General features: G+C 39.0%; 1 protein-coding gene across 1 annotated transcript; it reads left to right on the top strand.

The window, feature by feature from the left end:
* The first annotated feature begins 9,058 nt into the window (after positions 1 to 9,058).
* Positions 9,059 to 17,914, top strand: MFSD9 (major facilitator superfamily domain containing 9). Its single transcript, XM_066176629.1, has 6 exons — positions 9,059 to 9,336; positions 11,254 to 11,341; positions 12,603 to 12,646; positions 13,839 to 13,968; positions 14,336 to 14,545; positions 15,070 to 17,914. Exons 1-6 carry the CDS (start codon positions 9,235 to 9,237, stop codon positions 15,855 to 15,857), a joined length of 1,362 nt encoding a protein of 453 aa, XP_066032726.1. The 5' UTR covers positions 9,059 to 9,234; the 3' UTR covers positions 15,858 to 17,914.
* The last annotated feature ends 142 nt before the right edge of the window (positions 17,915 to 18,056 follow it).

Here is an 18,056-nt window from a genome sequence, read left to right as displayed (position 1 = left end):
AAAATAATTAAGCCAGTTTACTTCAGAAAACACTTGTCACAACATTTTATGGCAATAGACTTAGGACTCCAGAGGAACTCCTACTTTCTATATGCCAGTATTGGTTTGGACAGTCCGGCAGCATGCTTGAGGACAGCAAGGAAAACACTGTTTCTACCACCTCTCTTCATTTCTACAGAGATGAACTGGTGTTGTGTCCTCAGTCGTGTTATACCACTACACAATCTGTCCAACATCATATTCACATTTGTTATGAATCGTATTTTATTCAAACCTGATACTATGCTAATTTCTTACACAAGCACATCTAATATTTTGTGGCCTTTTTCCGCTTCAGAGTTTCAGTGTATGCAGAGCAGCAAATGAATATTCAAACAGACTCTTTTTGTCATATTTGCTTTTCCTGACAGCCACTGATGCAGTTCATTTTGACACAACAGAAGAGAGGTGTTTGGAAACCTAATTTTGGAAAGTGATGTGTTATCGTTCATTACTAAAGAAAAAAAAAATCAGAAAAAAGAAGAACACATAGAATGTGCTATAAAATAAAATAAAAATGATTACTTGGAATTTGGAATATTTCAACTTTTGGTCAGCCCTAAAGTGGTCAGGCAGGTGGATAATAGTTGTAGGTTCCCTCTATTCTATTCTGTTCTGTTCTGTTCTATTCTAATGTGTCTAAAAAAAAAAACAAAAACAAAAACAAAAACAAAAACAAAAACAAAGGTAGGATTCAGTTCAGCACTAACATACCCAAATTTGGACATCTTCATGTAAGCTAAATGTCTTTCCGTTATAATTAATAGTAATCACACTCAGTGGAGCCAGAGAACAGTTCATCACAACCTAGATCAGAGTCACTGCTCAGACACCTAGCTCTAGCCAGTTCCAGAGTATCCTGCTAGCTCTCAGCTGCCATGCCAGAAGGGCGTATTTCCCTCTCTGTTTTAAAATATCTGCTAGCCCCAGACAGGATCTTACATACCCCCTCTCTCCTTGGATGACACTAGGACTCTACATGATGGTGACTGGATCATGTCTGGAAAGAGGGACCTGGTGTCCTGGTGGCCACAGTCAAGTGCTCTAGGGCATCTACATTGGGCAGGCAAATATGACAAGGGATTAGAGGAGGTCGACACCTTCCTTGAGTGATAACTATAGGCCAGGTTGACATCACCTGTGTGATCCAGGCTACCTCTGAAGCCAGGCTCCATTAGCTTGTCAGGCCATCCTGGAGGCACCACTGAGTGTTTTAGCCAGACCTCGATCAACTCTAACCTCAGAAAAGATCCATATTTCACATGGAGATGTCTGACCGCAAAGGTCTTAATCTGCAACTGAATCCTACTCAGTGAACTGGAGTTCCCAACCATTTCGCTGGCGCGTGGGTGGCCATAGAAAGCATTGGCCTGAAGCTCAAGAATTTTATACAGTGAAATTCAAAGATAAAGACAGTCACAACATAAACAAAAACCGTATGAAGTTATTTGTGATATCAATTAAAAATTAATTCTGATGCACTGTTTAACACTATGCCACTTTGCTCATCCTAAATAATGTGAGGTCTTATAACGCCACAACAGTGAACATTTCAACATTAAAACAGAAGAAAAAACATAAATCCAGGCCCCTGCCTCAGCCACTGAACCACAATTAATAAAACAAACAAACAAAAACATCAAAAGGCTAGTTCTAGCCATGTCCCACCTACCCGGCTTCAGGACAGAAGTATGTCAGTGATTCTGTGAGCCTCTTTCTGCACGAGAGCAACTTACTCTTGTGAGTAGCTTCACTGAAATCAGTTTGCATAGAAAGTTTCACTCTATTCAAATGACAGCTGAATTACTGCCTCTGCACTGCAAGTATTTATTTTAATATACTGTACATGCACTCTGGTCTCAGTTTAGCATGTTCATCCTGAGAGGATCTAATTTAATTATTCTCTTTTATATTTATGGCACATTCTCTGGCAGTGTTATCTCCCAAATACTCTAACATAGCCAGCATTATGCTCATCTATGTCAAGAATGAATCAGAAGCCATGTTAAGACTTGTTATGTCAGCTTAGAAATTCATGTTATCCACCACTTGAATACCCAAGGAAAGTCTCAGGGCACTTTTTCTTTAATTAAATTAAATTCTGAAGGTTCCTCAATAGAAGAGAAAAAGGTTGAAGGCAGAGAAAACAGGGCCAAGCTTATCAAGACAAAATAATCATTATTCTGAATCTGAAACAAATTCATTCCCCAACTCCATTCAAAACTCCTAAATTTCTGCAGAAATACTGTCATTTTAAATTAAAATGACTAAGCAAAATTTATCCCTACCATAATGACAATGAAGTAATTAAATCAGCTTTGATATTCAATCAATTTGGCTAATTAAGCCCAACATTCATTGGTTTTGTTGATTGGTAGTGTGATGATTGAAGGACCCACATAACGGCTGGAATCCAGTCTCATTTAACAGAGAGCAAAAGTTTTTTGATTTTGTTTCTGTTTATTCACCAGATAGATAGGACTAAACTAAGTCCTGAATATGTATTTTTATTTATGCATATAATAGCTCCAGCTTCAACATAGTATCTGGGCCCCTCCTTGTATTTAAAAATAGAAAAGAAAAAAATTTAAAAACAATAGCAGGCTGTTTCTTTTTTCCTTTTCCATCTGAAGGGGAAAAAATTATATTTATGGGAAGGGGATGTTGTTTATTTGCTTGTTTGTGTTTGTGTGTGATTGAGTAAGTGTCGGATGCGTATGTTTGGAATTGGCAGGCAGCTCCTTATCTGTGCTGGCAGATATGTCCATGATCTAAAAACAGCCTTTTAGAACTGGCTGCATGTCTCACTATATACTAAGAAACAATTTCAGCAACCGCCTCAGAGTCCTTCTGAAACCTCAATGCTCATTTACTGTTCTGAACAGTAATGGGAGTATCTCACCCACTGACTCCGATCCTCATCCTGTCCATCTTCCCCAGCTGGGCAGATGTTACCTACTGCACTGACACGATCACTTGTCAGCAGAGTACTAGGCACACAAACAGCCAGACACCTTACACAGCACACCTGCACACACCTTGTCCACTCAATGTGTGGCTGGAGTTCATCTTTAAGCCGGTCACTTCAGGTTTCCTCTACAGTCAAACGTTACCTCTATGGCACAGTCCATCTGACCTTTTTTTGGATGACCACCTCAATGTGTAAGCAACCATGCCCTAAAAGTACAATTACTTTGGTTAGTTGGTTGTTGGTTTGGTTTGATTAGTTCACTGACCAAGAGAGGGTCTGGAATAACTAGTCTGAGATATGATCACTTCATTCTTAATACTACAGTAAATCAGACCACGAGTCACACAGTCACAGAGTGATTGAGGTTGGAAGGGACCTCTAGAGACCATCTTCTCTAAACTCCCTGCTCAAGCAGGACCACCTGGAACTGATTGCCCAGGACCATGTCCAGGTGGCTTTTGAATATCTCCAAGGCTGGATACTCCAGAACCTGCCAGTGTTTGGTCACCTTCACAACAAAAAGTGCTTCCTGAAGTTCAAAGCGACCCTCCTGTGTTTCAGCTTGTCCCCACTGTCTCTGGTCCTGTCAGTGGCCATCACTGAAAAGAGCCTGGCTCCATCAGATATTTTTATAAAACTCCCTCTGAGCCTTCTCTTCTCCAGGCAGAACAGTCCAAATTTTCTCAGCTTTTCCTCACAGGAGAGATGCTCCAGTCCCTTCATCACCTCAGTTGTCCATCATTTGACTCCCTCCAGAGTGCTCATGTGTCTATTGTACTGTGAAGCCCAGAACTGGACACTGCACTCCAAGTGTGGCCTTACCAGTACTGAGTAGAGAGGAAGGAACCCCTCCCTCAACTTGCTGACCATGCTTTGCCTAACGTGAACCAGGATACCATCTACCTTCTTTGCAGCGAGGGTACATGGCTGGGTCAGATAAAACCTGAGTGGAGATTGCAGAAATGTGCTGAAGTCCCCCACAAAAGGAGGAAATCAAGCAATTCTGAACACAGGTATCACTGAGTTGTTCATTCTGCACGAGCTTAAATAAGGTCACAGAGATGATAGTAACAACAAAAGGGACATAAGCAGCCCATATGTCAGCAAAAGCTTCAACAGGAAATCTAATAAACCGACAAGAAAAATCTTATTTATGAGGCATTACTTCTACACATCTCTGTGTATGCAGGACCCACTGTTAGGCACCTGCAGGAACCAGACAGACTTGCAATCACACTGATGAACAAATCTGCAGAGCGTATTACCCATTTGGACCCTGCCTTATACCCTCTCTGTGTTCAGGACTTTGACACTACAAAGCATCGCATATTTATTCAGCCACAGAAAAGAGGAAAAAAACTTTAGTATGACTGAGTGGATCACTCTGTTTCATATATCCCATTCTATATTATATCTTGCATTAAATCTACATTAGATAAAATAGATAAAAAGATGACAAAGCATAATTTCTTTTTCAATTATGTCATAACACTGATTCAAGGTGTGATGAATCCATGTCCCTGCAAGTTGGGCAAGATAACTAGAATAATCAGAAGTACAAGAATGTGTATCTGAGTTTCTTTATCACATCACCAATGTGAGTGCTCTAAATTTTTCATACAGTTATAGGATAGTCAGGCCAATGCCATTAATGTTTCCGGCAACACTTCAAAGTCATGACACATCACATGTGCAATTTTCATAGAAATTAATGAGTTGCCTAATTATAGGAGGCATTCCAGAAAGTTTCCTTTGATAGTAGTTATGCATAAATAGTCAGAAATTAAAAGCTGGAGTCCTCTCCACCATTCTTGTTGCTGCCTTACATGGGTCCTTCCACAGCAGGACGCTATTATGAATCTCACTCTAAGCCTGGAACACCTTCCAGTTACTACACAGACACTTTCTGATATATATATAAATATATATAAATATATATATATATATAATTTATTCAGGAAGCCTGAGGAACTAGCCTTTAGGTCTTTCTGTGCCCTTCCAGCTTCTACAGAGCCACTGACCTTGAAATAAATAATTAAATAAATAAAATCATAGACTCGGTGCAGGATTGGGGGGGGGTCCAGCATGGAGAGTGGGGAATGATGTGTGTGATGTAAAGGTAGTCTAATACACCAGAAAAGAGACTGAGGTCAACAGGAGTCATCTTGGCCACCTTCTGCTCCAGAGAAGGATCAATAATATCTAAACCATTCCTGATGTATTTATTTTATCTGTTAGACATTAATTGAAAGAAACACAAAAAGCCATGTGGCCTTAGTTATGCTGCCAGGAAAAACTCCAGAAGGGAAGATGTAGACCCAATGCCTGAAATAATTCCATCCTTTAACAAGCTGTTTCATAAATGCTTTCTAAGTCTCTCTGACATACCAACCTGATTCATTTACAGCTTTGAGGGTGGCATCAATTAAAAGGTTTCTTTCCACATTCCTTAAATTTGCAGATCTCTTCAGACAGATTACACTTTAAATGTCTTTAAGATTAACAGCAGATTCCCAACTCGAGTTCATTTACAAGTACCTCTTAAAATGTTCTGGACCACTGGATTGGAACTCTTTCTACTTTGCTCAATTTCTGTATGAAAAGTTGAAATGACTGTTGAAGCTACCCTAATGATCTGAAGCGGTAAACCAGAATGAAATAAGTCATTGTTAGATTCACTAAATTTGATGACAAATTGCACATTTGGGGGTCTTGACCTTACCTATTTGTAATGCAGGAATTCAAGAATATACTCCATTTACTGGACTAAATCAGTGTAGTTGTCTTCGATCTGTCTCACAGAAGTATTTTATTTAGGAATTTATAACCTTTATAAGAACTTTATTTAGGAATTTATAACCTTTAAATTTTTCTCCACTATTGAAGTAATGTGAGGATCTTTTTAAAAAGAGTTTTACTAGATTTCTGATGACTTCCAGCAGTGCTTTTACTATGTCAGGGCTTGGAGCACACACAGCCACAGAGTTGGCTGAGGAAGGGCAGCTGCAGACTGCCTCAACCCCTCGCTTGGCAGGTGACACCAAATATTTACAGTAAATGTTTTCACTAAAAGGCTGAAGATTCCTCACCCCTTCCCCTCCCCCCATTTCCATGAGCAAATGGAATCTCAGACATTCTCCCACAGACTAGTTCTCCTCCCATTCATAATTTGAGGCAATAGCCCAACAAAGCTGTGGATCATCTGCTGGGCTCCAGCAGCTCAAAACTGGAAGAAATGTCCCTTCTGCCATTAAAATCTCTCTCTCTTTTTTTTCTTAACCCTCTATATTTATGTAAAATCGATCTCCAATTAGGACAGCAGACCTGGATGCAACGTTGTGTTAGTATACCAACTGAAAAACTGATACAAATGTAATAAAGTTTTCCTGCTTTTTTACTTCTGGCTTCTCTTTTTCTTATCAAAAAATGGGCACTTTTTTGGGGGGGCCACAAAATAGCATGAAAAATTTACAGTTGTTGGGTGAGTACTATGACTACCAAATTCATCTCATAATCACTGTCACAACAGAGGTGCACCTCCTCATGCTTTGTTTCTAGCATGATGCACTTCACATTGACATTACTTAAATATAATGGAAACAGAGTACTCTGTGTAGTGACAGTAGTCTGCATATTCTTCTTGGTTCTATCATTATCCATAAAATCAATAATTTTCATTCAATTGCTACTACCAGGTCATGGAAAAAAAGATAAGAAACAAAAGGATCATCTAGGCATTCCTGAACACACATGCTGCTAGCCACTTCCGAGTATTTATTACGTTCCTGTTTTTAGGAATCATCCAGTAACAAGTCAATCACCTTAAACTAATGTAAGTATACTATATTGATAACATCATTTTAATCAACCAACTGTGTAATTCTGCTCCCAAAGACATTAGACTAGGTCTATTTTCCTTAGGACTCTGATAAACAGTCTTCATTGTATTTCATTTCTTTAATTGCTAGTCAATGCCTTTATGAGTCATAAAACCACTCTATTTGAGAACATTTATCTTAAGATATCTCTATTTGGGAGCCTTTATCTTAAATTTTGTAATTGCAATTACAGAACATGAGTGGAAACCTTGAGGCAGCTGAAATCATCTGCCTTCAGTTCAAAAGTAACAGAGATATTTGTCCATTACTATATATTAATGCCTTTTTCTTATATATTATGTAAATTATTTAAGCATGTAAGATGCACAATTCTTTAACAATATGATCAAGTTTGCTAGGAAAAACGCAGTAAGAGATCTGTTAAAGGAAGAGACACCTATGTGTTCTCTAAGTGCTTGGTTTATTCCCATGAACAGTTTGCATTGATGTCATAAAGTTTGGCTATTCTCTGCTTTACAAATCATTGTGCAGGGAGGTAGCTTGAAATAACATACAAAACCAACGGGTTTTCATTGTCAGGGAATTCAATATTCCTTCCTGCAATATTCTGTCCCCATCAAATATGATCATTCTGATCTTCAGAACCTGAGAAAAATACAGAATGCTAACTGGTTTCAGAGGCTTATGGCAGAGAATAACACATAAAACCTTAAAAATTTCAGTTGGGCTCAGTGTTTGCATAGAAGTCAATGTACCTTAGACCCCAGGAAAAGTGCCTAAACCCTTGCAATATCTTTTAATCATCCACCTCTTTAATACTTTCTTCTAATAAATTTTAAGGAACTTTCAATTTCTTCTATGAGGCGAAATGACAAAGGATGAAATTAGCACAATATTGAGCAGACAATGTAGTAGCAATTCCCAGGATGCTCTAATATTTCAGCATCTTGTCACCATTTTGTCGATTTCAGAGAAATTGTGTGCAACTGATCTCCGTTAGTGCTGTATCCAGAATTTTAAAAACCTCACTGAGAGAACTTGTTATTCAGAGTGGCATCAAAGAGATAAATTAATAGGATAGATTGGTTAACCCAACACGAAAACATCGCAGCTACCAGGATAGTAAACAACTGAGTTATTCTTGTCTGAATTCTGATAACATCTTTGTCTCAATGCAGATACTAAGTTAAGTTTTGCCTTGGTATCTTATAAACAAGCTGCATATCTAGAAATATGTTTTTCTTTACAGTTTTGGTGGTTTAGGGTTTTTTAGCTTAATTTTAAATAATCATAAGAAAAAACACATTCCCCTCTCCTTTTGTTTTTTGCGACCTAAATCTGTAAAAGATCCTCAACCCTGTGATATTTCTTCCCAAAACATGAAGATAGAACTGAAATTATGCTATTGTCAGTTATTGAATGATCTTCCTCAAACTTTATAACTCATGCTAACTTTTAAGACGTAAGAGTCATCAACATTTTTCAAAAGATTCTTCTTAGTGATAATTAAAAACAAGGTAAAGCATCTCCTGTTCCCTTGTGCATTTTTAAAAGTACTTTAAAAATGCAGTTTTACTGACCCCTGGCCAAACAACTATATAAAAGAGCACCTCTGACTACAACATAAAGTTAGGTGGTCACATTTTGCATGGGACAATCGCTTCCACCAGTGCATCTGAAAGATTTATGAAGTTTCACTGCTTCGGATGCAAATGCATCGTAACGTTCTAGTCGTCAGCAATTCCAGCTATGACTGACTTTTACCAAAAATGCGGCACAGCAGCGAACGTGCTAAGCAGAAAGAGGGATGCCCTACTTCTTTGGCTCAGTACTACCACCATAAGCCATGTAACAAGACAGGAAAACACTGCTGCCAGTAACACTTGATGCAGGCACCGGGCTGAGCCCGAGAGATGGTGGGGGAACAGCAGCAGCGCTGGGACACGGCCCCTTTCCAGGGGATGGGTACCATGGGAGGTGCAAGGGCCGAAGAGCCGCATTTCTACAGCAACCACGAGAACTGTGCAGGGCATCCATTACCATGCTCCTATGGCATATTTGCTTCCAAAGCCCCTCGGCTCCACCTGGCTCTTCCTGCCTTCCACAGAGCCTCAGGCCCCGAAGGGACGGGTTGCAAAATTTTTCCCGTGCAAACACGGAAGAGGAAGGAAGGGCAAAGTCCTACAGAGCTGTGTGTGGGAGGGTGGAGGCAGGGATCCCGACGGCTCCCGTGGCCGGCGGGGAGCCTTACTCTCCCCCATCTTCGCCTGAGAAAAGCACGGGCAAAGAACACCGCGCCGAACGAAACAAGCCGAGGCTCGGCCCCGCCGCCGCTCGGTTTCCGCCGCGCCGTGGGCACTGCGCAGGCCCGGCGCCGCCGCCCGCATGGAGGAGGAGGAGGAGGAGGGTGGCGGAGGCCGGCGCGCCGCGGGGAGCGCGGTCCCGTCCGCCCGCTTCGTGCGGTGCCTCTACGCGGTGGGATTCCTGGTAAGCCACCCGCGGCGGGCGGCCGCGCCCGGGAACGCGAGTCTGCGCCTTTCCAGGCCAAAGGCTGCTGGTGTCTGGGCTGCATCGCGGCAGCTGCGGCTGCGGAAGGAACGCCGGTGTTGGTAGCGCTGGTGGTGTGTAGCGGCCGTGCTGTTTTACCCGTCCAAACAGCCAGGCACTTCGATAAACAGGTCGGGTTTTTATCCTGTGTATGCCATGGAATAGCTCGGCACCCGAAAAGCTGAGTCTTTGCCTTGTTGCTTAAAAGAGAGCTGCTCCCTGTTTCCATGAAATACCCGTGGTTCCTGTGAATTTACAAAAAAAAAAAAAAAAAAGAAAAGAAAAGAAAAAAAGAAACCCTAAAAATATGTTTTTCTGAGAAAAAAAAAAAAAAGTCCCCTGTTGAAAAAATAGACTTTAAAGAAGTTTCATATTCTGTCGCGATTCCTAAACTTCAGGAAAGTGCCTTTTAATTAATTAGAAATTAAAAGCGATGATTTGGAAAATGAATACAAAATGAGTATGAGTTTGCTCTGTGAAATGTAAAATCTTGTCTTACCTGCTTTTAGGTTGGACAATAGAAACAATCCAGTTGGTTTGTGTCCTGGAGCAAATATTCCAGGAAAACGGGTGTTAGAACTTTGCTCCTTTTTACTGACTTTTAGACGCTGTGGTTCTCCAGCCCCGAAATAGCTTGTTGACACTGAGCTGGGGCACACAAGAAAATCCACCAAGTGAATGTCCTTTTAGAGGATGTGGGAATGCAAACTTCCTGTAGCAGACAAACACAGCGTATCTATCACTCCACAAAAGGAATTACACCTGGAATGAGAGTTTAATAACCCATCAGAGAATAGCAGTTAATGGGTTTTGCTCTACCTGCATGCCTGTCCAGTGCTGTCAGGGTGTAGTCTGAGACTTGTTCTTTTTCATGTCTCTGTTGACAACCTGGATGAGGTCACTGAACCTCTCTTCAAGTTCTCAGTGTCGCTGAAGATTGTATCACTGAAGATGTTTGTTAGTGATGTGCTCTGTTCACGCTAATGTATTGAATGATTCTAACCTTGTAAGCCTGAATTTCAACCATCAAAAAATAATTGATGACAGCCTGTGAGATTTCACTTAGTGACACACATTGTTACAGTAATCAGTCTTTGAGGTAGTCTAGTTCAGTTCAAGCAGTAAGTGATGAAAGGTGATCTTGCTCCAATAGATCTCCAAGGGACACTGGATGCTGTGCCAGTTTGTAGTAGTACTGAAAGAGCTACTGGGTCAATGTGGTGAGCTTAACAAAAAGTAATAAAGCAAAAGGAATGAGTAGGAGATCCTTGTACTTCTCAGGATGAGCAATGCCCTTTACCCTCCTCTTACAAAATGTTTTTCAATTATGCTTTGCCTTTTTTTTTTTTTAAGTTTCTGTCTTGTCACATTTCTTAAGCTATACACAAAGGCAGTCTATAAGTAGGTTTAGATCTATTGTGGCTTCTTCCCTGTTGTGGTTATGTTAAAATACCGTTTTTCAAAATATATGTTCTTTGCGCAAATAAAAAGTATTTTTAGGTGATTGAAATTAGATCACTTTTAATTTAAAGCACTAGTGTGAAGTACTTTTCTTGATAAACAGGTAAAGTTTAATATATATTAAAGGAATATTTAGTGTTTAAATATATGTCTTCAGAAGGATTGTATCTAGAGTGGGGGGAGAGAATTGATGTTTTTATAGGTGTAACTCCTCTGTGAGGCGGTCCTTTATCTTTCAGTTTATGTGTTTTGTAATATGAAAAATTTTCTTTTAACCTGGTGTTGATATGGAGATAATGTACCATTTTTATTTCTTTTTCTGGTGTTGACTGTTATTAAGCCAAGTTGCTATTGTCTTTGTGAAAGTTACTAAAACTTTTCCTGCATTCTTTTCAGGACTTATTTGGAGTGAGCATGGTTGTTCCTTTAATGAACCTTCATATAAAATCTCTAGGAGCAAGTCATACAGTTGCTGGAATCATAGGTGAGTTGCAGTACTTGATTTACAAAAGAGTAAGATAAGGCCTGGATTTTGCCTTACTGTGAATTGGACATTGTAACATAATTCTTCCTTGCTAATAGCATAATAAAATTTTCCAAGTAAAACTGTAAGGGCATCCATACTGTGTTAGATCTAGAGACCGGTCCAAACTTGTGCACTGACAGTAGCCAAAAGTATGTACCTGGGAAAGTGCACAGTTGGAAAGAACAAGGAAGTGTTGCAGTAGCATTTGTATATCTACTTTTTCAGCATCCAAGAATTCACAACTTAGCAATTTAGGGAGACAGAGGTATTTCTTGTAGTTTTATTGTTGTTTACACTTTGAAAATGGTACTTCTGCAGCTGGTTATCCAAAGCTTTCCAATGTCCATGATTGCTCCCAGTTTGATTAAAACCCTTACAGCTGTCTTGGCAAAATATTTATTCACTTTTAGGAGTGTTTACAAGTAAGTTCTGAAGATTTGGAATTTTATCTTGAAGTGTTTAGTGCTAAGGTAAGTTCTGTGACTTTCAAGTACCTTTTATGGTATTGTTTATGGTTTGGAGTGATACAATATATTCTTTATTCCCAGACATGAGAGCTGTTATTCAGTTCTATTATTTTGCTTTTTTATTTAACACTTTTTAGGAAATAATTCTGCTGCTGCACTGAGTTGACAGTATTATTTTAAGCAGAAACTAGTGAAAAATATGTTTTCATTTCAACAGTCTGCTTTGATTTTTAACATTAGAAAAAAAATGGGTTTGAGGTGTATTCTTATAAGCGAAAGAGTCTGGCAGATGTTTCTCTCTGCTTCTCTTTGTTCCTTCTCTTCTGTCACTAAATGCTGCTAAACTCCTAGCCTCCAAAATGAGAAAGTAGGATCCATGTTTTCTTTAGGGCTTCTGTGATGCCTTGTAGTAGACTGAAGCACCAAGTGGAAAGTCCTTTCCAGTAGGGAAATTCTCTCCTGATTCTGAGAAAGCAATTATAAATGCCAAGATCTGTTTTGTTTAACCACCATGCAATGCAACATCATTTTACCATACAACTTTTCAGCACATTTTTCTTTTTTATTTTGTCATTCCCTGAAACTATTTCCTTTATTAAATGCTGAACTCCACCCTTGGTTTGTTCTCCTCCTTCTTCCCATTCTTCTAGTAAGCTGTTCCATGATTTCCCATTTTTAATAATTTAAAATTTTGCGCAATTTTCATTAAAAAAAAAGTTTAATTTTTAACACTGGTATTTTGTTTGTTTTAGGATCTCTCTACGGTGTAATGCAGCTATTTTCCAGCACATTTGTGGTGAGTTCTAACACTGTATTCCAGAGCATATTGGTATATCTATGGATTGTAGGGAGAAAAAGGGTAGGGCTAATAATAGCATTTTTTGACATTTTGAAAATGCATAAAGTGTTCATATAAGCATTTTGGTTGGAGGAACCAATTTTCAGTTTACATGAGAAATGGCGGGTTTGTTTATGGGGAATTGCCAGGTTTTTCAGACCCAAACAGGGTCTAGTTTTTAGACAAAAACTAGAATACAGATTTGGGCCCAGATACATTACTGAGCAGGTCACAGTTGCACAGGGTTATTCTCCTCTAGTGCTGGTGCTAGTAAAGCAGTTTCCTTCAGTGCAGTAGCCTATCCAAAAAGCAGTCTCATGAGTCAGCTCTTCATAGCCTGTGATCTGGTTTGCTTTCCCTGCTTAATGAGCAGTGCCTTGTAATTCACTGTATGGTCTAAATTAATCACCATCTTTGCTGATTGTTTTGGTTTGTTTTTATTAGCTATTGTTTTTTTAATATCCTAATATTACTAGTTTTCTAGTTTTGAGGCAAACAGATTATGAGAATGTAAAGAACTGTTTCAGGGTTTGTTATGCAGGATACTTGGGATAATTTCCTGCTATAATTTTGTGGCATTTTCTTGGAAGTCCAAGACCATTGTCTACTTTCTTAAAAAAACTATTTCCTCTTGGGAATAAAGCTGATTTATAAGCATGATCAATGCAAGTTTTTTGTTTGCCCTCTGCAAACTACTTCTTACCTGTCTGTGCTTAGATGACAATTTCTTCATAGCAAAATCATTGCTTTTAGGATGTTCAACAAGTGTCTAATACATAGCAACCTGGGTGACGCAAGCAAATATTTGTGGTTGGTATGGGTAAGGTTTTCAGAAGGCTTCTGCTGGTAATATTTTGTGGTAATTATTGCAGGACTGTCTTTTAAAAAGGGAAATTTTTTTTGTAAAAAAAAGCTGTATATACAACATTAAATGGAATCATAGTTTTGGCAGGTATCCTACCAGCAGGGCACAACTCTGCTTGTGACTTCCAGATTTTGAGCACTTAGGAATGTTGTGTAATAAGCTTATTAGGCTTTTATTGACAGTCCTTTGATCTCTTTTTCTCAATTTAATTTAGAAGTACTGATTGATGACTGCACATATCTTAGTGTTATAAAAAGCTAATCTTTCTTTCCTGCTTTGTGAAAGGGCTGCTGGAGTGATGTAGTAGGAAGACGGTATTCCCTGCTTGCTTGTATTCTTCTCAGTGCACTGGGTTACTTCCTTCTTGGAAATTCCACCACAGTGTTCCTGTTTGCTGTTTCTAGAGTCCCTGTAGGTGAGTAAACACTTGGCTTTTTGCGGTTTAAATTCCATGTTGTCTCAGCTTGAGAGACCTTACCACGGGAGAAATTGTGGTATATGGATGGCTGCATAGCATCATCACTCAGTAGCACCAACTGAACCTTAGTATTGGAAAAGTCTCTACAGATCAAAAATTCTCATGATTTTTTCCTGAAAATAATTTGAAATGTTGAGGCTAAACCCCACAAAGCTGCTTACTCTAGCACTTATGAATTTGTGATGAAAGGAATTTTAAATATAAATCGTACAAATTTGGACCATTGTTACTTGAGATAGCTCCTGTCTTTTTTTTTTTTTGGGGATGAGAAATACATGTTTATTGATTATTTATTTTGTTGTAGGTATTTTCAAGCACACACTTTCCATCTCTAAAGCCCTGCTGTCTGACCTGGTTTCAGAGAGGGATCGCCCTTTAGTGATGGGGCGCTTCAATGCAGCCTCCAGTGTGGGCTTCATTCTGGGACCTGTTGTTGGTGGCTACCTTGCAGAGTTTGAAGGTGGCTTTTACCAAACGTCCTTCATCTGTGCCTCTATCTTCCTTCTGAATGGTGGTAAGTTGCATGTCACATTTTGCATCTTGCGTCTCCTCATTCCTCATTTTTTCCTTTTAAGCCATCTGTAATTCCTTGAGTTCATAGTGCATTTATCATCTAAGGCATAAATATTTTGTTTGCCAATACTACTGTTTGAATTTGAACTTGTTTGGAAGGGTGGGAATTTTGAAACAGTTATCCTCCAGGTGCTTCTCCTTTGTTTCTCTCATATTTCTTTTACATTCAGACACAGATGGGAGTTTTTGATATGCCCAAAAGTGAAGACTAGAAATCAGAATTTTGGCTTTAGCCATTAGATTTGTTTATTTGGTGTGAGTGTGGCATTTCCATGCTTTCCTTTCTTGCTTTCACTGCATTTAGAATTGAACCAATACTATGAATAACACTAGACTTAATATTTGCAAAATTTTTAAGGACAAGTATTGTTGAAGTATTTTTTTAAATTGTCACAATCAAACTAATGTCTTCCATGTAAAGTTGATGCAGTTGAATGAAATCAACTGATTTTTTGATCTGTATAGGTCTTGTCTGGATGTTACCGTGGAGTGAAGAAAACACTAGCAATAGGGACCATTACCAAGACAAAGGAGCAAACAATTTCTCAGCAAGATCAAATCATGACCTTCACTTGAAATCAGCAACTAGTAGAGCTGTGTCAAACAGTAGTTTTTTCCAGTCTCCATGGATCCAAGTTGCAGCAGTGCTGAAGAAGATTAAAGGAATTGCCTGCTCTAATTTGTGGGATGTATTTTTGGTGCGGTTCTTGATGTCTGTTGCTATACTGCTGTACTACAGTAATTTTACTCTGGCCTTGGAGGAGAGATTTGGGGTGAAACCCCTGTTTTCTGGATACCTAATAAGCTATAGCAGTGCACTTGGAGTCCTGGCTGGTTGTCTGCTGGGACCAATAACTAAACTCTATCGGCACAACACTTACAGACTTCTGTTGCACTCCAGCACTTTTACCTGCGTGCTAATTCTCCTGTATACATCAGCACTGAGCATATGGATGGTCATTTTGTCCTCCACCTTCTTGGCCTTCTCCACTACCATAGGCCGTACGTGTATCATTGATCTGGAGCTGACCATTGGTGGGAACGAGGCCAGCGGGACACTTCTGGGTGTTGGACAGTCTGTGACATCAGTGGGACGAATTATTGCCCCACTCCTTTCTGGGATTGCTCAGGAGTTCAGTCCTTGTGGCCCTCCAAGTCTAGCCGTGGGACTGGCATTAGTTGCTATTGTGATAATGAATGCAAACAAACAAAAATACCGTAGCCATGGAAGTGTGAAGTTAAAAAGTCAGTAGTCGCAATTTTGGATTGCACAGATGTATCTTCACCTGCCAGGCTTGTACAGTAATTACATGATTTTTAAAGAGAGCACATTATGTTCCCATGGAAGCAAGTATATATATATGTATTTCTGCTGCAGGGATGTTGAGTCTAGACAGATGTTACTCTAACAGGTACCACTAGGACATTTCTAAGACAGGCAGATGTTGCTATATTGTACTGGCTGTGATTTTTTAAATGGATTTTTAACCTTTTTGGAGGGGAAAAGAAGAATGTCAGGAAACGCACAAATCCTGCTTGTAGCTCATATTTGTAACAGTGTTTAGATTGAAGGATTGTTTTTAAAAAGGAATCAGAGGTGAATTTTTGTTATTTAATCAGAAGGAGAATTTGCAGTCTGTTTGGCCTTAATTTCTTACGCTGTGGTCTGTTTCCTTTTGTCTGTTATGACAGTTATATAACAGGATGTTTGCTTATGTGATTTTTGTGTAGCATATTTTGTCCGCAAAACTTGCTGCAGACCATGGTTAGGCACTTCGGGGTAATCATGTAACCCCTGCTGATTCCTGGTCTTTCCCAAGTAACAGAATTGGGTATATCCCAACTTCATGTACTAGAAGACCTAACCTTAGACTAATACAAAGCCATTCAGACTGAAACTGAGGCTAAATTTAAGTTTTATTGAAATTTGAACTGGTGGCTTCTGTTTAGTAATAACTTCTTCTGAGGAACTTTGTCATAATTTCTTTATTTATATTTGTTGTCCAATTTTTCTACCTTCATTTTAAGAGCAAATTTCCTGCTTAATTCTCTCAAATGACTGTAAAGGTGTGAGCATCTAGCAGTAGTTCATAGATCTGGATTAATGCATCCTCATCTCATATGTCTCATCTCAGGCATAGGTGACATCTCAGTGACAAGATAAAAGCAGTTTTGTTGGTATTTTAGTCGTCATTTGTGTACATGGCTTAACTGAAGAGAGGTTACTCTCAGAGCTGTACAGAGTTGTAGCACTCCTGTGCTATTTACTGTTCAAGCTCATTACTTGCCAGTCACCATTGTTTGTGAAATTGTGTTTGTTTCCATTTCATATGAAACATGGAAAAAATGTATTTTGCTCTGATGATGTTCTCTATGATCTTCACTATATTACTTGATGAAAGTACAAAGTCAATTATGTAAGTGTTTGGTTGGGGGGGGGAGTTATGCAATTTAATTATTTCCTTGAAGACATCAGTGCTAATACCCTTCCTGCTTCAGGTGAGTCATGGATGGTGCTTGCATTTTTTATTTTCATTTTCTTCTTTACCTCTTCTACTGCCTACTAGCATTCAAACATTTTTTGAAACCTCAGTGATTCCAGTGGCAGCACCATAGGAATTCATATATGGAACTCTGAATTCTTTTTAATTTTATTTATTGACATAATCAATGTCTTATTCTTACTGTGATTTCAGTACATATCCTCAGAGTTCTTTATTATAGTAATATGTGTTTGATTTCTCCCAAGGAACGTGAGATATTTTCAAGTCTCTTACCGTTTCTTGCCTTTCTTGGTAGATGCCCAAAACATTATTGTTCTAAATTTCCTATTTTCTTTCTTTCCATCTTTTAATTCTCTTTTTCTTTACCTAAAACCACCCTTCTGTGAGTAAGGAAATTCTGTTTTGCATCTCTAGCAAGGGGTTAAGGAAGAGGGTTGGAAAAAAGCTTCAAAAAATATATATTAAATTTTTAGTAATTTTTCCAGTATTTGTTGATTATATGGCATAACATTTACCCTTCTGAATTGCTGCGCTGATTTAATCTCACTTCTGTGAACATCTATCCTAATAATATCTAACCAATATCTTAACAAATATTGGTTATAGAAGCCTCACAGTTGAGAAATCTGTGTAAGCCTGTGGTGTTGGGGACACACTGGAAGAGCTTTTACAGGAGTTTTTTACTTGTAGGCCAGAATGATTCCTGAAGTGCCACAGAAACATTTCTGTACAGGTACAGAAAAATTGCACTGTATTTTCTTTTTCTGTAAGGATTAGAAATAAAATGAAGTCACATTCCACATGGATCATTATGTCACTGTGGGGTTTTTTCCCATCTTCCTCTGCTGAAACTACAGCATACAATAGAAGTGTTCGAGTCAGTATGAAGTGTGGATGCTTTATTTTTTTTCCTCAAGCTGTGGTTAAAATCATTTGAACCTGTCTACA

The sequence above is a fragment of the Chamaea fasciata genome, unplaced genomic scaffold (genome assembly GCF_029207755.1).
Source record: "Chamaea fasciata isolate MVZ Bird 193981 ecotype frontalis unplaced genomic scaffold, bChaFas1.0.hap1 SCAF_2, whole genome shotgun sequence".
Lineage (NCBI taxonomy): Eukaryota > Metazoa > Chordata > Aves > Passeriformes > Sylviidae > Chamaea > Chamaea fasciata.
This window is presented reverse-complemented; position numbering and strand designations above follow the sequence as displayed.